This window comes from Micromys minutus (genome assembly GCF_963924665.1).
Source record: "Micromys minutus genome assembly, chromosome: 3".
In the NCBI taxonomy this organism is placed as follows: Eukaryota; Metazoa; Chordata; class Mammalia; order Rodentia; family Muridae; genus Micromys; species Micromys minutus.
This window is the reverse complement of record NC_137972.1, coordinates 11,832,703-11,848,380: the sequence shown is the minus strand read 5'-3', so window position 1 is coordinate 11,848,380 and position 15,678 is coordinate 11,832,703. Positions and strand designations below refer to the sequence as shown.

The following is a 15,678-nucleotide window of genomic DNA, read 5'->3' as shown; positions in this document are numbered from 1 at the left end:
TTTATTGAAACAAGGCATTTGCGGTTGTAGTTATAATAGGTTCCCATTTTAATTGTTTCTGTTGACTTTCACAGTGCCTGTAGTTGGAGCACTTGCCCTCATCTGCTTCCTTTGTTGCTGGGTAAGGTTTGTGATACTTTTCTCTGATTGGCTTTAGCCAGCTAAGGCTTTGAGCCAATCAGAGAGCGAATTTCAGTTCCCTCACAGGACTGAAGGAAGCGCTGAAGCAGCTGTTGATTTATTTCCCTTATGGGAAGATTATATAAGCTAAAATTATGGCTGCAGCAAGCTCCCTCTTGGGTATGTTTGAAAAATTGCAAGGTTCACCTGTAATGAAGGGGGAAAATGATTAGTTTAAAAATGTGTTGACTAGGAAAAGCTAATACAGATTGTGAATTTGGGGGAAATAAGCAACTCTGATCATAGATTTTTTTTTTTTGGTAGTATAAAAAAATCCCTGTTAAATTACCTTATAATCCTCACATTTTATTGCGTCAGAAGCAGAGCTTATGTAGTCTTTTTTTTTTTTTTTTAAACCAACTGTGAAGGCCAATTAATTGTGCTTGTTGTAGTAAATATATTGTTACCACTTAATGTCAAGAAGAATCAGAAGTTTTGATTTCCCTCTGTGAATTAAGCTGAGTCAGTTCCATACAGTAGACGACACAGCACTTTGTTATCCTGTCCATAGTCCAGGACCCTTTTGAATTTTGGGTTTAGAAATCTGTATTAGTAACGGTGGGTGAGATGGTTTGAGAGATCATCCTAATTATTTGGATTTAATATTTTGATGGATTTTACTTATAATTTTTTTTTTTTTACAAATATGAGACCTATTAACCTTGTAAAAGAAAATATACTTGGATTTTATAGTCTGTAACTCATTATGTAGAAATGGTATTTTAATGCGTTGTCCCTGTTTAACTGATTCCTCAGATAAATTATGTTTTAGAAACATGAACATTGATTCAATCTGGATAAAGTAGCATAAAAGATATAAATCTTACCCACTTATTTTTGTGTGCTGTATATTTAAAACATATCATGGATTTAAGACATGGAATCTGTGTTCTAGGTTATTTGTTTCAGACAAAGAACCACATTGTACTATTTCAGATCTGTGTTTTGTTAACTGTGCTTCTCTGACCTTATTGTCTGTCTCCTGTTGCTGGGCAGGAAATAGAATGCTGGCTACTGATTGGCTGAGTTTGTATGTAGCTCTTGAACAGCCACTTAAATTCTTGAGTTTTCTGAGCAGGGAGATTATAAGCTAAGACAAAACAGCTTTCCTTTGTTTCATGGCTGTGATCTCTTGCTAGAAAGTGAAAGAAGTGGGTGCAGGGGAGAGGGCTCAGGAAAAGTTCTTTAAAGAAGAGGCTCACTGCTCTTTCCTTTTAAAGAATTTATCAAAAAAAAATTGAAAAAAATTACAAGGCATAGAGACATCTCAGGTAACACACTTTTCTCTGGTTATTAATGTATAAATTTCTATATAAAAATGTTGATAATATTTCACCAGAGTTCTTCGATCTGAATATATAAAGTAAGGACTTAAAATAGTTTGTTTTTTAAACTGCTATATGATTAAAAAAGTACTTGGAGGAGAAGCTTAATTCATCATATCATGTGATCTGCTTCTAGATATGGCAGACATTTTCTGCTGTAAAATAGAAATGTTTTTATGTAAAATGACTTGCCATTCTGCGGAAGCGCTCTGCCTCGTTGCTGCCTTACAGATTCTTCTATTTTATACAGAATAATACAGCATCTGAAGTTCAGAGGGTGATACCTAAAGTAAGCTTTTGGATTACTTTCTGGTAATGCAGCCTTGCAGACTTGTTTGCAGGGAACACGCCCTTCCCTAATGGTAAAATTTTCCTAATGAGCCTTGTTTATGCAAAATAGATTTCTCAAAGCAGATTGCTGATTGGTTTGCACAGATATGCCTCAACTAGTTTGAACTTGTTCATGCTACTTCCTTATTGCTTTGTTTTGTTGTTAGACTTAGAACCTTTGAAACTCTGCTGACTGGTTGGAGTGCTCCCTTGTGGGTATGACAGGTGGTTGCCTCTGTCTCTGGCTGTACTTTAGGTTATTACTGAATTTAATGACTTTGTTGCAAAAACCAACTTGACTTGAATTATGTTTATTTATATTAAGTATTATTTAGAAGAGAGAGTTTAGTAATAATTTTTGTTTACACTGGTTTACTGGATTTTCTAATCTCTCTCACACTCTTCTTCCTCCCCCCCTCTCTCTCCCTCCCTCCCTCTCTCCCTCCCTCACTCCCCCCCACCAATGTTATTGAAGAGAAAATTTGTCTCAGAGTCTAAAAGTCATGCCTAAACAACACACGGGATGCACATCCGTGCTGAAGCACATAGTCATTCTGGATGACCGTGTTTTGTGGTGGCAGAGTCTTACACCATAGCACTTTTTGGCTAGGAACTAACTGTAACTCAGGCTGGCTTCGGTAACGATCCTCCTGCCTCAGCCTCCCATGTGCCAGGATTGCTAGTAGAGTCACTTTGCTGGGCTTAAATCTTTAATTAGTTAATTAATGTTATCAATTAGTCACATCTCATAACTCTCAGGGAAGCCTGTATTGGTAGATACAGTTCCTCTTAAGACACTTTAAGATACAGTTTCCTTTAAACACCTTAAAAGATTGAAATGTTAGGCAACCTGCCTCATCCAGGAGAAGTGGGGATTTAAGCTTGCAACTCTCAGCAGAGCTCATTGGTCATGTGTATTATGAAAAGTTAAGGGTTTTTGTTGTTGTTGTTTTTGAGACAGGATTTTTCCATATAGTCCTGGCTGTTCTGGAACTCAATCTATAGACCAGACTGGCTTCAAACTCAGACTCACCTGCCTCTGCTGCTCCCCCCGACCCCTCGCCCAAGTCTTAGGATTAAAGGCATGTACCACCATGCTGGCTTAAGTTTTTAAAATGTTAATTTTAATATAAATAATTATAGGTTTTGGTTATGCATAGATATCTGAAAATGGATATTTTAAAGCTTAAAGGAATGGTACTTCGGTATTTGAACATATTTAAATGGTAACCAGACTACATTTAATAAATTTATTATAGTCAGCAAAGTGAGTGCTAAGCTTGTGTTGTCTGGGATATAGTTCACTGGCAGAGCACTGATCGGCATTTATTGGAAATCCCGAGTTTTATCTCCTGCACCAAAAAATAGGCCAAAAGTTTATGTAGAAAACTATAGGTAACAGGACTTGGAAGTGATGAGGAAAGAAAATCTCCAAGTTTAAATCTAGACTCTTTTAAAGGAATACTTTAATTTAAATAAAAAGAAGACACTCAGACCTGTTTAAATTATTGAATTAAATCGAGAAAATGAATGGAGAATGTAACATAAGCTGGACATTCTTTGACAACGTGCCATGCTCTTAGAGATGTATTGGTCTCTGACAAATAGGTCAGGCTTATTATTATTGAAAAACATTCACTATTGACAACTTACGTTGCTTATTTATTGTAGTAAGTTATATTAGTGAGGGTGTTAACTTTGATAGAGTGTATTTATTTTAAAAAAATAAAGCCTCATTCTTGTTTGATACTGGGAAGTAAGTATATCAACAAAATAGAAAGGGTGGGGTGGGGAGTGTGTATACGTGCACACAGGTGCACGCTTACATGTCTTTATTCTGCCTATAATTAATCTCTTCTCTCTTCCCCCTCACCCTTCAGTCTTTTCTTAACAATGATCATTGCTTAGGTTTTGGATGTGAATTTTTGGTAATGATCTTTACCTTGTGATTAGTATCATCTCCTGAAGAAATACACTGCTTAGTCATTAATAGAGAGAAGAAAAAAACCATGAAAATTAGAAAATACTTTAGCAGAAAAAGAAGGTGATGATGAGGAGCTGGAGATGTAGCTTTGCAGCTAAGAAAGAGCATTGGCTGCTCTCACAGAGAGCACCACATGGTGGCTTAGAATTGTCTAGAACACTAGTTCTAGAGGGTTCACCATTTCCTCACCTCCTGGTATGCATGGAATCCACATAGATATTTGGTTTACATGCACATAAACATAAACACCTTGAAAAAGATTGATTTCTGTGTATATATTATGAAAGGTGAAATTTAAATTGAGAATTATTGATTTTACTTGAACAAGGAAAAAGATGATGGTGCAGTACTTAGTCTCAGGTTCATGTGAAGAGTCTAGAAGTACTGAAAGGTGGGCCTCCTAGGTATGCCTGTGGATGGTATATCTTGATTAGGTTAATTAGGTAGAAAGACCCATCCACTGTGAGTGGCCTCATTCCCTGGGCTGGGTGTGAGTCTGTACAACTGGGAAAAGTAAGTGTGCCGGAGTGACTGTGGATGTAATGTGACCAGCCACTTCAACCTCCCCTTCATAATGGATCCTGCTCTTGAACTGTGTATCAAAATAAACCCCCTCTACCCAAGGTGATTTTTGTCAGAGTATTTTATCATAGCAACTGAAAAATAACTCATCAGATGTAAATTAACTTCATCAAAAAAGTCAAAGACATGATATAAGGGAGAGCAGCAAAGCCACAACACAGATGCAAACCAGGAGCCTCACCAAGGATAAGAGTGTGGTCTTCGGCAAGCAGATAGATTTGATGGGACTCTAGCAAAGCTGACCAAGAGGAGAACATACTTCATTCAGTGTGTGTCGTTTTGAAGTTGAGTAGCTATCGCACAGTGTATGTTAGAACGTTTTTACTGTTTCATAGAAGAATCCTGTACTCTTCAGCATTCATTCCTTGCATTTTCCAAACCTACAAACAGAGCTGTAACAATGGCCCAGTGGTTGGTTAAGTGCTGCTCTTGTAGACAGTGACTCAGGTTTGGTTCCCAGTACCTGTTTTTTCCTTTAATATATATTTTTCTTGTTCCCGAAGCTTGTCTCATTTTTAACTCTTGTATTGAGAATAAAATATTAGCTCGGGTCCCTCTTCATTCCCTACATGGATGTTGTGGTGTGCACTGTTTCGTCACTTCTGTCATGTGACTAGTAAACACGAGAACTGAGACACAGTGCGGATCATTGTTTTAAATTTGTATAATGTAAATTGTTGCCTTTTTAACATTCATTAAACCTGTAATTGATTTCTGTCTCAATTATTAAAATGCTTTTCTTTTTATTTAAAGATTCAAAATGGATAATATAGAAGAACCACAGAAGAAAGTCTTCAAGGCTCGAAAAACAATGAGAGCAAGTGATCGCCAGCAGCTTGATGCTGTGCACAGAGTCAGAGAGGAGCTGCTGAGAACTGACGGGAAGCTGCTAAACGGGAACCATGAAAACGGAGACTTGGATCCCACGTCACCTTTGGAAAACACAGACTGTATGCAGGATAGAGAAGAAGTGAATGGTATTGATGGGGTTTGTTTTGAGTCTGAAGAAAGTAAAACGGAATGGAAAGAAACACTGTGTATCCCCAATGTTGGTGTAAAAAACAAGCAAGAAGATTTGAATAGTGAAGCTTTGTCCCCCAGTATAACTTCTGATCTTGCTTCTAAAGTAACCACTGAACCAGGTTCTAGTACCCCAGTCTCCGATAATCCAGGCCGTGGTATCCCGCTCTCTGATAGTCCAGACTCTGATAAACCAGTCTCTGGTGATCTGGCTGCAGGAGAGCTGGCCACTAGAGTCCTGGCTGCTGGTGATTCTGCCTGTGAGGAGCCCCCCTCCAGCCATCCCGCCTCTAGTGATCCCTCTTCCAGTGATCCCTCCTGTAGCGATCCCGTCTCTGGAGACACTGCTTCTGAAGAACCCGCCTCTGATGATGTTGCCTCTGGTGATTCCACCTCTGGTGAACTAGTTTCTGGTGAGCCAGTGTCTCGTGAACCAGCTTCAAGTGAACCAGATTCAGATGAAATGGTCACAGGTGGGGTAGCGTCTTGTGAACTGGTTCCCAGGGAATCAGCTTTGGATGATTGTGTCACCTCTGGTGATGCGCCTTCTGACGATCTGCCTTCTAGTGAGGAGTCCCTTCATAGGTCTGTCTGCAGTAGACTGGCTTCTGATGAGCTGACTCCTGGGGAGCTCACTGTGGAATCTGCCACGGACACTTTTAAATCAAGTTCAGTGCCAGATTGTGAGCCAGGTCCTGACACTGACAAGACAGAGCAGAGTAGCAATGACAGTGACGATTGTCCACACAAGAATGAGGACAATGAAAACTTAGACCAAATTCAAAGTAAAGACTCATTTGATGAGGGAAATAAAGTGGACAGTAATGTTGGTGAGAAGGAAGAAACTATAAAAACACATAGTGCAACTGTTTGTTGTGATCTACCTCCAGAAAATACGAAGAAGGTAGAGGAAGATCCTATTGCTGAGCCTGCTCTTGAAGAAGAGGCTATCTCCAGCAGCATGGAAGTTGACCAAAGTGAAAAGGATGGGCATAAAAGCCCTGCAGAACTTGTAGAAGCTGTCAGTGAGGACCCCACAGAAGAGGACAAGAAGAACCCTGTCGTAGACAACATGGATCCTATGGAAACAGATGAGATCATCCCTATTTTGGAAAAACTTGCACCCGCTGAAGATGAACTCAGTTGCTTTTCAAAAACTTCTCTCCTTCCAGTCGAAAGAAGTCAAGATTTGGAAGATAAAATGGAGAGTTCTTTTGGCTCACCCTCAAAACAAGAAAGTAGTGAGAATTTGCCAAAAGAAGCCTTTTTAGTCCTTTCTGATGAAGAGGATATTTCGTGTGGAAAAGATGAGCCTGAAGTTCTAGCACAGAATAAGATGAGCTCTCCAGGTTAGCTGATTAAGAATTTTTACTTGCTTTTATAAACTGTTTAATACAACCTGCTCAATAATATCAATATTAATGATTCATGAGTAAGATTTTATAGGAAATGCAGCTAGGTATGTTGGCACAAGGGGAGAAGCCAGGGACCAAGGAGTTCAAAGTCAACTTTGCCTACATAACTATTTGAGACTAGTTTAGTCTATGTCAGACCTAATCTCAAACCATTATCAAAACAACAACAACAAAATCTTACTTTTAGAAAATTAGAAGACCTAATGTGTCATAGTGCATCTGGAGACAAGCTGTTGCATATTGCAGAATGATAACGGATACTTTATAAATGATTAGAACCATAGTCTGAGGAGACTAGCTTAGTTTAGTATTTTCTGGGAACGTTCAGACATTAGTGGTTGTGTGTTTGCCCTAACATCAGTATGCACTTCTGCATACATTCTTAGCTGCTATTCAGTCGAGTTCTTCGCTTTCAGATCAAGCCCTCCAGCTGCATGTACAAAGCTAGTGTGCCTTGTTCTTCCCGTTATTCTCATACTTCACATAGAGCATTAGTCCTCAACCTTCCTAGTGCTGCGACCCCGTAGTACACTTCCTCATGAAGTGGTGACCCCACTCATATAATTATTTTTGTTGCTACTTTATAACTGTAATCTAGCTACTGTTCTTCATTATAGTGTAAATATTTTATATGTAGATGGTCTTAGTCAGCCACATGAAAGGGCCATTCGATCCTAAAGGGGTCATAGCCCACAGGTTAAGAAGCACTAACTAGGAAGACAGACAGCCTTTCCAGCATTGTACTGGTGTAAAGCTTAGAAAATGTGTGGAGAAGGTAGATTTTCCTGATGGCCACATTCTCCTGATGTGTTTTGCAAGATTGAAAATGTGTTTATTGGCTTTTTGAATTTGTTTATATATGGATTACCTGTTGTTACTTTCTTTTTTCCCCTCAATGGGTATATTTTTTTCAACTAATTTATAGGACTTTGTGGGCTTTTTGTTTGTTGTTTTGTGTGTTTGTGTTTTTAAATACCCTTACGAATTTAGTCCAAAGCAAGAGGTTGGCAGGCTGTGGCCCATCAGTTTAGTAGGACAGAGGCAAGCTTGTTTGTTTATATATTACATATAGTTGTTGTTATTTTTGCACAGGACAACAGTAAGTAGTACTCTTTTGCGTCATACTTGTATTCTTTTGCCATTAAAAGAAAAGTAACGGGCTAGAGAGAAGGCTCAGTGGTTAAGAGCACTGACTGTTCTTCCAGAGGTCCCGAGTTCAATTCCCAACAACCATGGTAGCTCACAACCATCTGTAATGGGATCCGATGCCCTCTTCTGGTGTGTCTGAAGACAGCGACAGTATACTCAAATAAATAAAATAAATATCTAAAAAAAAAAAAAAAGAAAGAAAGAAAAGTAACTTATTAAATGTAATGCTATCAGGGTGATATTAAATGCTTTATTTGCGTCCTCTTTCTTTTTTTTTTTTTTTTTTTTTTTTTTGGCATTACTAGAACTATAGGATTTGCTCACCTACTTTTAGTGATCTTACTGTCTAGTTTTGACAGACTAGAGTGAAGCTCATGGAAGCTAGAACTATGAAAACTGAGCACCTTAATGAAGGCTGCTCTGGAGAAGAGCAGAGGCATCAGCACAGCATGCCCACCCAGAAGCACTGAGTGTATAAGAACCGAGGAGCTCATTGAGATTTGTACTGGATGAGGTGTAGAAACCTCTGATACTGTCTGAAATGACACACACATTGTTTCTGTACAAGGACATTTGATTACTTTATGTTAGCTCAATGCTGAATATTCATTTGCTCTTGCAGAGGACTGAGGTTGTGTTCCCAGCACCCACATGGTGCCTCACAACCACACATAACTCTAGCTCTGGAAAGCCAGCCCTCTTTTCTGGCTCAAGGTACCTGCATACATGTGTACCTGCGCACTCATGCGAGTGTGCATGCGGGCGTGCTCGAGCACACACACACACACACACACACACACACACACACACACACACACACACACACACACACACAATCTTCCCAAAAGGCAATTTGCACAATCCCTAGAGACTGAGCAACGAGTTAAAGAAATATGGGCTCTACTTTCTAGTGAGAATCTGTTAATATTTTTTCTTATCAGAATTCTATGACACAATGTAAAACTCTAGCATACATTCTAATCCCTGTAGTCTGTTCTAATCACAAGTGCCATGAATCTACTTGGCAGATCTGAAAAATGGTAATTCAGCATAGGAGATTTTTGAGTTGTTTAGAATTCACCAGTATGTTGCTTATCCTTATCATTTTGATAATTGTCATAATTACTGCTTTAGTTTTATTACATTTATTCATTGTTAAGGTGGTCAGCATGCGTTTGAAGGTCAGAGGATAACGAGCCAGTTCTCTCCTACCATTGGCTTGGGAATAGATGTCAGGCTTGCTAGCAGGTGTCTTTTACTCTCTGAGCCACCTGGCTGGCTCTGGTTTATTTTAATAACATGAAGTAAGGGAATCTAAATGATTTATAATAGTTGTTACTGATGATGGTCTTGAATTGGTAGAAATTATTGGTCTTGAAATCTATTATTTTTCATATTCAGTTTATTAGACATAAATACAGTTTGAATGTGAATTTTGTTCTTTAACTTTTCAGTTTGTGCTCCGATACTCTCTAAATTTCTTATTTTGTAACTCAGTTTTATAAAACATTTGTTTGGTAGCCTGAATGGTGACCAAAAATGTGAATTAACGAGGTGTTCCTAATTTCTATAGAAATAAGGCTTTCTTTTCCACATGTTCCTAACAGAGGAAGAAAGGAGTGAGAAGGACAGCAAAGCTGAGGGAGATGAGCAAGTGCCAGCCGAGGAGCAGCCGCCTGTGAGAAGTACGACAAGTATGCATGTACCAGCTCCTGCCTGAGTGTGGCCTCAGCCGTGCGTGCCCGTTTCCACAGCTAGTCGCAGCAGTTTTTAATATAAGCCACAACTTACTGACGTTGTTTATGAGTAGCTTAGGGGGTCTTTGAATGCATTGTTTCAAATGTCAGTGTATTTGTTGTATTTGTTTATGTTAATCATTCTGTAGAAAGGATGTAGACTTACACTTTAAGGCTTGGGGCAGGAGGATTTACTCACTGTTGTGAGTTGCAATGTCTTTCTGTCTACGCAGACGCATAGGGAAGGAATGCTAGAACTGATTCATAGACTCAGAACAAGCAGCCAGGGGGTTACTGTGGTTTATCATGTCTATATTAAAACTCTGTGAAGTAGAACTGTATTAAACAAGTGAATAGATAGATGTGAATATATTTATTTACTATTCTAACAAAGCTGAATAGTGTTTGAGCTCCTCTCTACCTGGTATCCTGAACATTATTTTACAGATCAAAGGAAATGGTTCTACTTATGGTGAAGCTTTGGTATGGCCATAAAAGATGTTGAAATATGAGTGATTTAGTTTTTGAAATGCTGAAAAGCCACCACAGATTTTCAAATGACTTCATGAATGTTAACATTTGAAAAAAATGTTTTAAGTAAAATCTTTGAATGTGTAGTCAGTGCCAAATGTACTTTTGTGATGTTAATTTTGTTGTGTATATGTATCTAAACGACTTGGCTATATTAAATACCTCTTAGATACTCTTTCTTAATGCTCTAAAGGTTGAGTGGTTAGGGAACCACTCAGTCAGAATGACTGCCTTGCACCTGTTTTCACAGAGGAAGAAGGATTAAATAATTCAGAATGTACATAGCTAACAGATACCTGTGGCATAATGATGGCTGTTTTATGTTGAAGTATTCTTGTGTGCAGAGAGAAGAACATGGGAAGCTTCCTATCTGCATGTACAGCTATAGATCTGTGCCTTAATGTGGCAACTGCAAAGAAAGAATGCTTTTTTTTTTTTTTTTTTAAAGCCGAGCATTATATGCCCGCTGAGTTGTTGTGATCTAGAGAGTAGTCATGGGCTGACCGACTGGAGTGAGGAGGCCTGTCACTGAGACCGCGGTCTCAGCAGTGCCGATTGCGTTGTTGTTTTTCTCAGATGAATTTTCCAGACGAAAACGGTCTAAGTCAGAAGACATGGACAGTGTGCAGTCCAAACGCCGGCGATACATGGAAGAAGAATACGAGGCTGAGTTTCAAGTAAAGATCACAGCCAAAGGAGACATCAACCAGAAGCTTCAAAAGGTGGCACACACCACATTTCAAATGTGTCAGGAATGTCACGGCATGCTTGGCGATTTTTAGCATGATCCTATTATTCTGTGTGTACCTTGACATAATCTAGTCAGAGCTTGAAGATAAGGACAAGCCATGAAATCTATGATACATTTTATTTCTCTATTTGGCTATAGTATTTTTATTTTAAAACATGGGAGTGAATATTTAAATAAAGGGAGCTTTAAAAAAACTAAGATTTTAAAACTTTTCTATATGAACGTTATTTTACAATGCAGAAGAAACAAACTTTATTAACATTTAAACCTTTTAGTAGACTTCAATCTTTATAATACTAAGTTGGTACGTTCTAAAATTCTTTTTTGTGTTAGTATAAAGCATAATAGAGACAGGACTTTAGATGGATTAGGAAAATGAATGTTCAGAGTAAAGTTTTCTGAAACGTCCCTCTATATGTTGTGCTAGTATAAATATGTGTTGAAAATAATTAATGTTATATAGTTTTTGAAGTGTGAGAAAGGGGAACACTTTCAGCTAAGACACTGGGAAGCTAGGGGAGGCAACTTCAGGGGTTCCAAGGACCAGCCAGTTTAGCCAGTTGGTTCAGCTCAACCAATATGAGATACTGTTTCAAACTGAAGATACCCAGTGTTGATCTCTGGAGTCCATGGGTACGTCCTTGAGCACACATACCTGCATGATACTCCACACTTACGCACATTAGCTTGTTCAGATACCTTTTGTAGAGAGACATGAAACTCAGGCCTCTGTCTCTCAATCTCCTAGTTTCCTTCTTCCACGAGACATTAGTTCATAGTAGCCTAGTCTGAACCAAAGTTATAGCCTAGGTTGACCTTAATCTTGGAGGTCAGTTTCCAGTTCATGTGAATACAGGTGTGAGTCACAAACCTGGTTCTGTTTTTTAGGGTCTTATGGACTTAGTTATAAATTAATAATCTGAAATTTCATACACTGAGATACTAGTATAACAAGAACAATATGCTTTCTTTAAAAAGAAAAAATTAAGGAATAATGCAGTAAAAATGGTGTTACTGCTTAGTTTCTGTCTCCTGTCCATGTTGAGGTAGTAATGTGTACAGTGCTGATAGAATTGTGACATGGACCTTGTGAAGGAAGGATAAATCGCCGGTGGGTTGACCTCTCCATCGCTAGAGCAGAGGTCACAGGTGTGAAGGACAGACTGACAGGGCTCTGTTGATTGTGGTGCAGATGGAGTAATGGAACTTTGAACAAGCATTTATAAGTAGTTTATCAATTCTGATACGGCTGTGGCATTTTTAATGTAACTCAGTTTCCAATCTTTAATAGGTTAGAAAAATATCGAACTTGTTCTTTTAAACAAATTTTTGTTTTTATAGTTTCGGCATAATAAGGAAGATGAGAAAATGCTAATACTTTAATTTTTTTTTTTTTAAGAATTCTACTCTCTGGAAATGTTATTCTTAGCATGTACTTTCACTTTGAGGTGTAGAGAGAATCTTAGTTGGTAGCATTGAGTTTTGGATTTTACTCTTTAGTTGAATATTTTCTATTCATTAGGTTTATATTGTTATTAATCTTTAATATTGTTTTTGTTTTGTTTTCTGAATTGCCTTTTTGCAACAAAGGATTTTTTTTAAATTTGTTTTAGGTCATACAGTGGTTGCTAGAAGAAAAACTGTGTGCCCTACAGTGTGCTGTGTTTGATAAGACATTGGCAGAATTAAAAACACGAGTGGAGAAGATAGAGTGCAACAAGAGGCATAAGGCAGTGCTCACCGAGCTGCAGGTCTGTACCTTGGCAGCCTTGTATCCGGGTTTATTATAATTTATCTTCTGATTGTGAGTTACCACTTTTATATATTTGAGGTTGGGTACAAAATAATACATTTACATTCTATATAAGAAGAAAAGATGTCTGTTTCTAGTTTTTGCTCGGGCTGCTTTAAAAGCAACCATGCATAGCTGGATGCTTTACCAAGTGAAGTGTATTTACAGTTGGAGATGCCAACACAGAATGAATGTGTCAGCAGAATAGTTTTCTCTAGACATTATATAGTGAGGAAGGGTACAATGTCATATCTCTTCTTATGGTTCTGACACCTTTGTGGCGGTATCCTTTCCATTCCTGGCTTTGCCTGTAGAAGCCATTTTTGTGAGTACTTTGTATTTACATTTTCCTGTATTTTGAAGGTACCAGTTACATTCATTAGATTAGAAGGGAAAATCGCAGTCCAACGTGACTTTGTATTAGTTATTTTTGCAATGTCCCTGAGGTATTGTGTTGTAGATTGTATGATATGAGGCTTGGTATACTTAAATCTGCAGCAGAGACTCTGGAATTATGTAAATTCTAATTTTAATTAAAATTTAATTAAAAGAAGTTTTTCTTGGGAATGGAGGTGGGAGTGGAATTAGTTTTGCATCAGTGTACTTCTCTGTGGATATTATGTTTCAATGATAGTTTATTGTGCTGGAGAGATGACTTGGTGGTTAAGAGCATTGGCTGCTCTTTCAGAGAACTTAGGTTCAGTTCCCAGCACCCACATAATCATACACACTTGTCTGCAACTCCAGTTCCAGGGGATCCAATACTTTCTAACTGGTCTCCTTGGGAAAAAAGACACACACACAGTATACATATATTACGTGCTGGTGGGAACATTTGTGTGCATAAAATAAAAAAAAAGATGATTCTACCTAATCCATATTAAAAATAAATGTTTTTCTACATATTGTTGAGGATGATCTTGAAGTTCTGTATTTTTAGCTTCCCTGGGTGCTAGGATTATGAGCATATCTGGCTTATGTGATAATGGGGATCAAACTCAAGGCCTTTTCATGATGGGCAAACACTCTGCCAACTGAACCACACTCCCAATTGCTGCTCACACTCCCTGCTCAAATGTTTCTTTTTTCAATCATTTGAGTTCTTTTTTAAAAAAAAAAAGAGTTTACTATATTTCCCAATAATTCTGCAGGGACAATAAAATAAATGGGTATAGCGCCTTTTATATTCATCATCACTACCACCACCACCACTTTTTTATTCCAACTTTGGCTTAAATTCTACTTTATCAGATATATAGATACCTGCCCCAACTTGCTTTCAGTTATTATTTGCTTGGATTATCATTTTCCATTTTTTTATATTAACTCTTTAACAGTGTGATGTGTTTCTTGCAGGCAGTAATCAGTTGGATTTTTCTTCCCCCTATTTCGTCTGATCAGTCAACCTGTCTGCATCTTTGAACTGGAGAGTAAAGATGATTTACTTTATATATATTATATACACTGTAGCTGTCTTCAAACACACCAGAAGAGGGCATCAGATCCCATTAAAGATGGTTGTGAGCCACCATGTGGTTGCTGGGATCTGAACCCAGGACCTTTGGAAGAGCAGTCAGTGCTCTTAACCACTGAGTCATCTCTACAGCCCAGATGATTTACTTTTATTACTGATAATTATATTCTTATTCCTGGAATTCTGTCTTCTTTCATGGTCCTTGCTCTTCAGTTGATTTTAAAACTCTTTTCTCCCTTCCTCATCTTATAAGTTTGCTGGTTCACTGTGTTAAACTTGTTTTATTTCCTCATTCTGTTTGTAGATATTTTCTCATGGAATTTATACTTTTCTAAACTTTTGTGATTGTGACTTTCTTCTTTGTGTATGTAGGATTCTCTAATTTTCTCTAATTTTGATTAAGTAGTCATGGTTTTATTTAGTGCTTATTCATGGTAGAATGTCTTTTTTCCCTCTTTCCCTTCATTAGATTTTAGAGGATAACTTTTTTGAATATAATAACCTGTTTGATAGTGATTTACCTGAAATATCATTCCTTGATTTCCTGGCTTTAGGTTTTACACTGTATTAAAATTCTAGTGAATTTTCCTAAGATGGCCCTTCACTTTATCAGCATTCTTTATTGAGTACTCTTAATAATTTAACTATAATGTCACATAAAGAGTTTCTTTGATCAGAACTGTAAATACCTCTTATACATGAAAGTCCATATCTTCTTCTAAATCAGGGAAATTTTCTGATATAATGTGATTGAATAGATTTTCTATGCTTTTGGTTTGCATTTCAGTTCATTGTACTTTATGGATTAAGTTTGGTCTTTTGATCAGAGTTCCTAAAAGTTGTAGTCATGGTTTATTATTCTTATTTTCTTTTATTGTTATATGAATATAAGAATTTCTTTAGAGCTTTCAATTTCTGATATTCTTTCTTCTGATTGATAAGGTCTTTGGATGATGTTTCCTACTGAGGCTCTATAATTGACCTTTTTATCTTTAGTATTTCCATTAATTACGAATTATTCTATAGAATGTCTCTGTTAAATTTGAAATTGTTATCTAAATGCCCAAATTTGATTTATTTTATTTAACTTCATTTTTTTCATTGAGGTGCTTGTTTTTTTAAAATTATATTTAAAAAAATTTTTAAGCTTTATTTATTTGTTATATATATATCTGTCTCCAGACACACAGAAGAGGGCATTAGATCTCATTACAGATGGTTGTGAACCACCATATGGTTGCTGGGATTTGAACCCACAGAACTAGTTGGAAAGTACACATACAAATGAGTCAATACAGGACATAGATATCCAAGTAGTTTTGTCCAGGGATCTCTTATGACTTACATGTATACCTCTATGCCTATATGTTTTCAATAAAAACTTATGTGTGACTATAGCCATTTTGAAA

General features: G+C 37.4%; 1 protein-coding gene across 3 annotated transcripts in view; it reads left to right on the top strand.

The window, feature by feature from the left end:
* The window catches only part of ATF7IP (activating transcription factor 7 interacting protein), an 80,106-nt gene that overhangs the window by 33,598 nt on the left and 30,830 nt on the right, over positions 1-15,678 (top strand). For 2 of the 3 annotated variants that reach the window (XM_080913982.1, XM_080913983.1), the window contains exons 2-5: positions 5,155-6,770; positions 9,593-9,679; positions 10,829-10,974; positions 12,617-12,754. In XM_080913982.1, the coding sequence (XP_080770108.1) occupies positions 5,162-6,770; positions 9,593-9,679; positions 10,829-10,974; positions 12,617-12,754 (1,980 nt within the window). In that variant the 5' untranslated portion in view covers positions 5,155-5,161. The remainder of the gene's footprint in view (positions 1-5,154; positions 6,771-9,592; positions 9,680-10,828; positions 10,975-12,616; positions 12,755-15,678) is intronic. The other variant, XM_080913984.1, reaches the window with a different exon arrangement.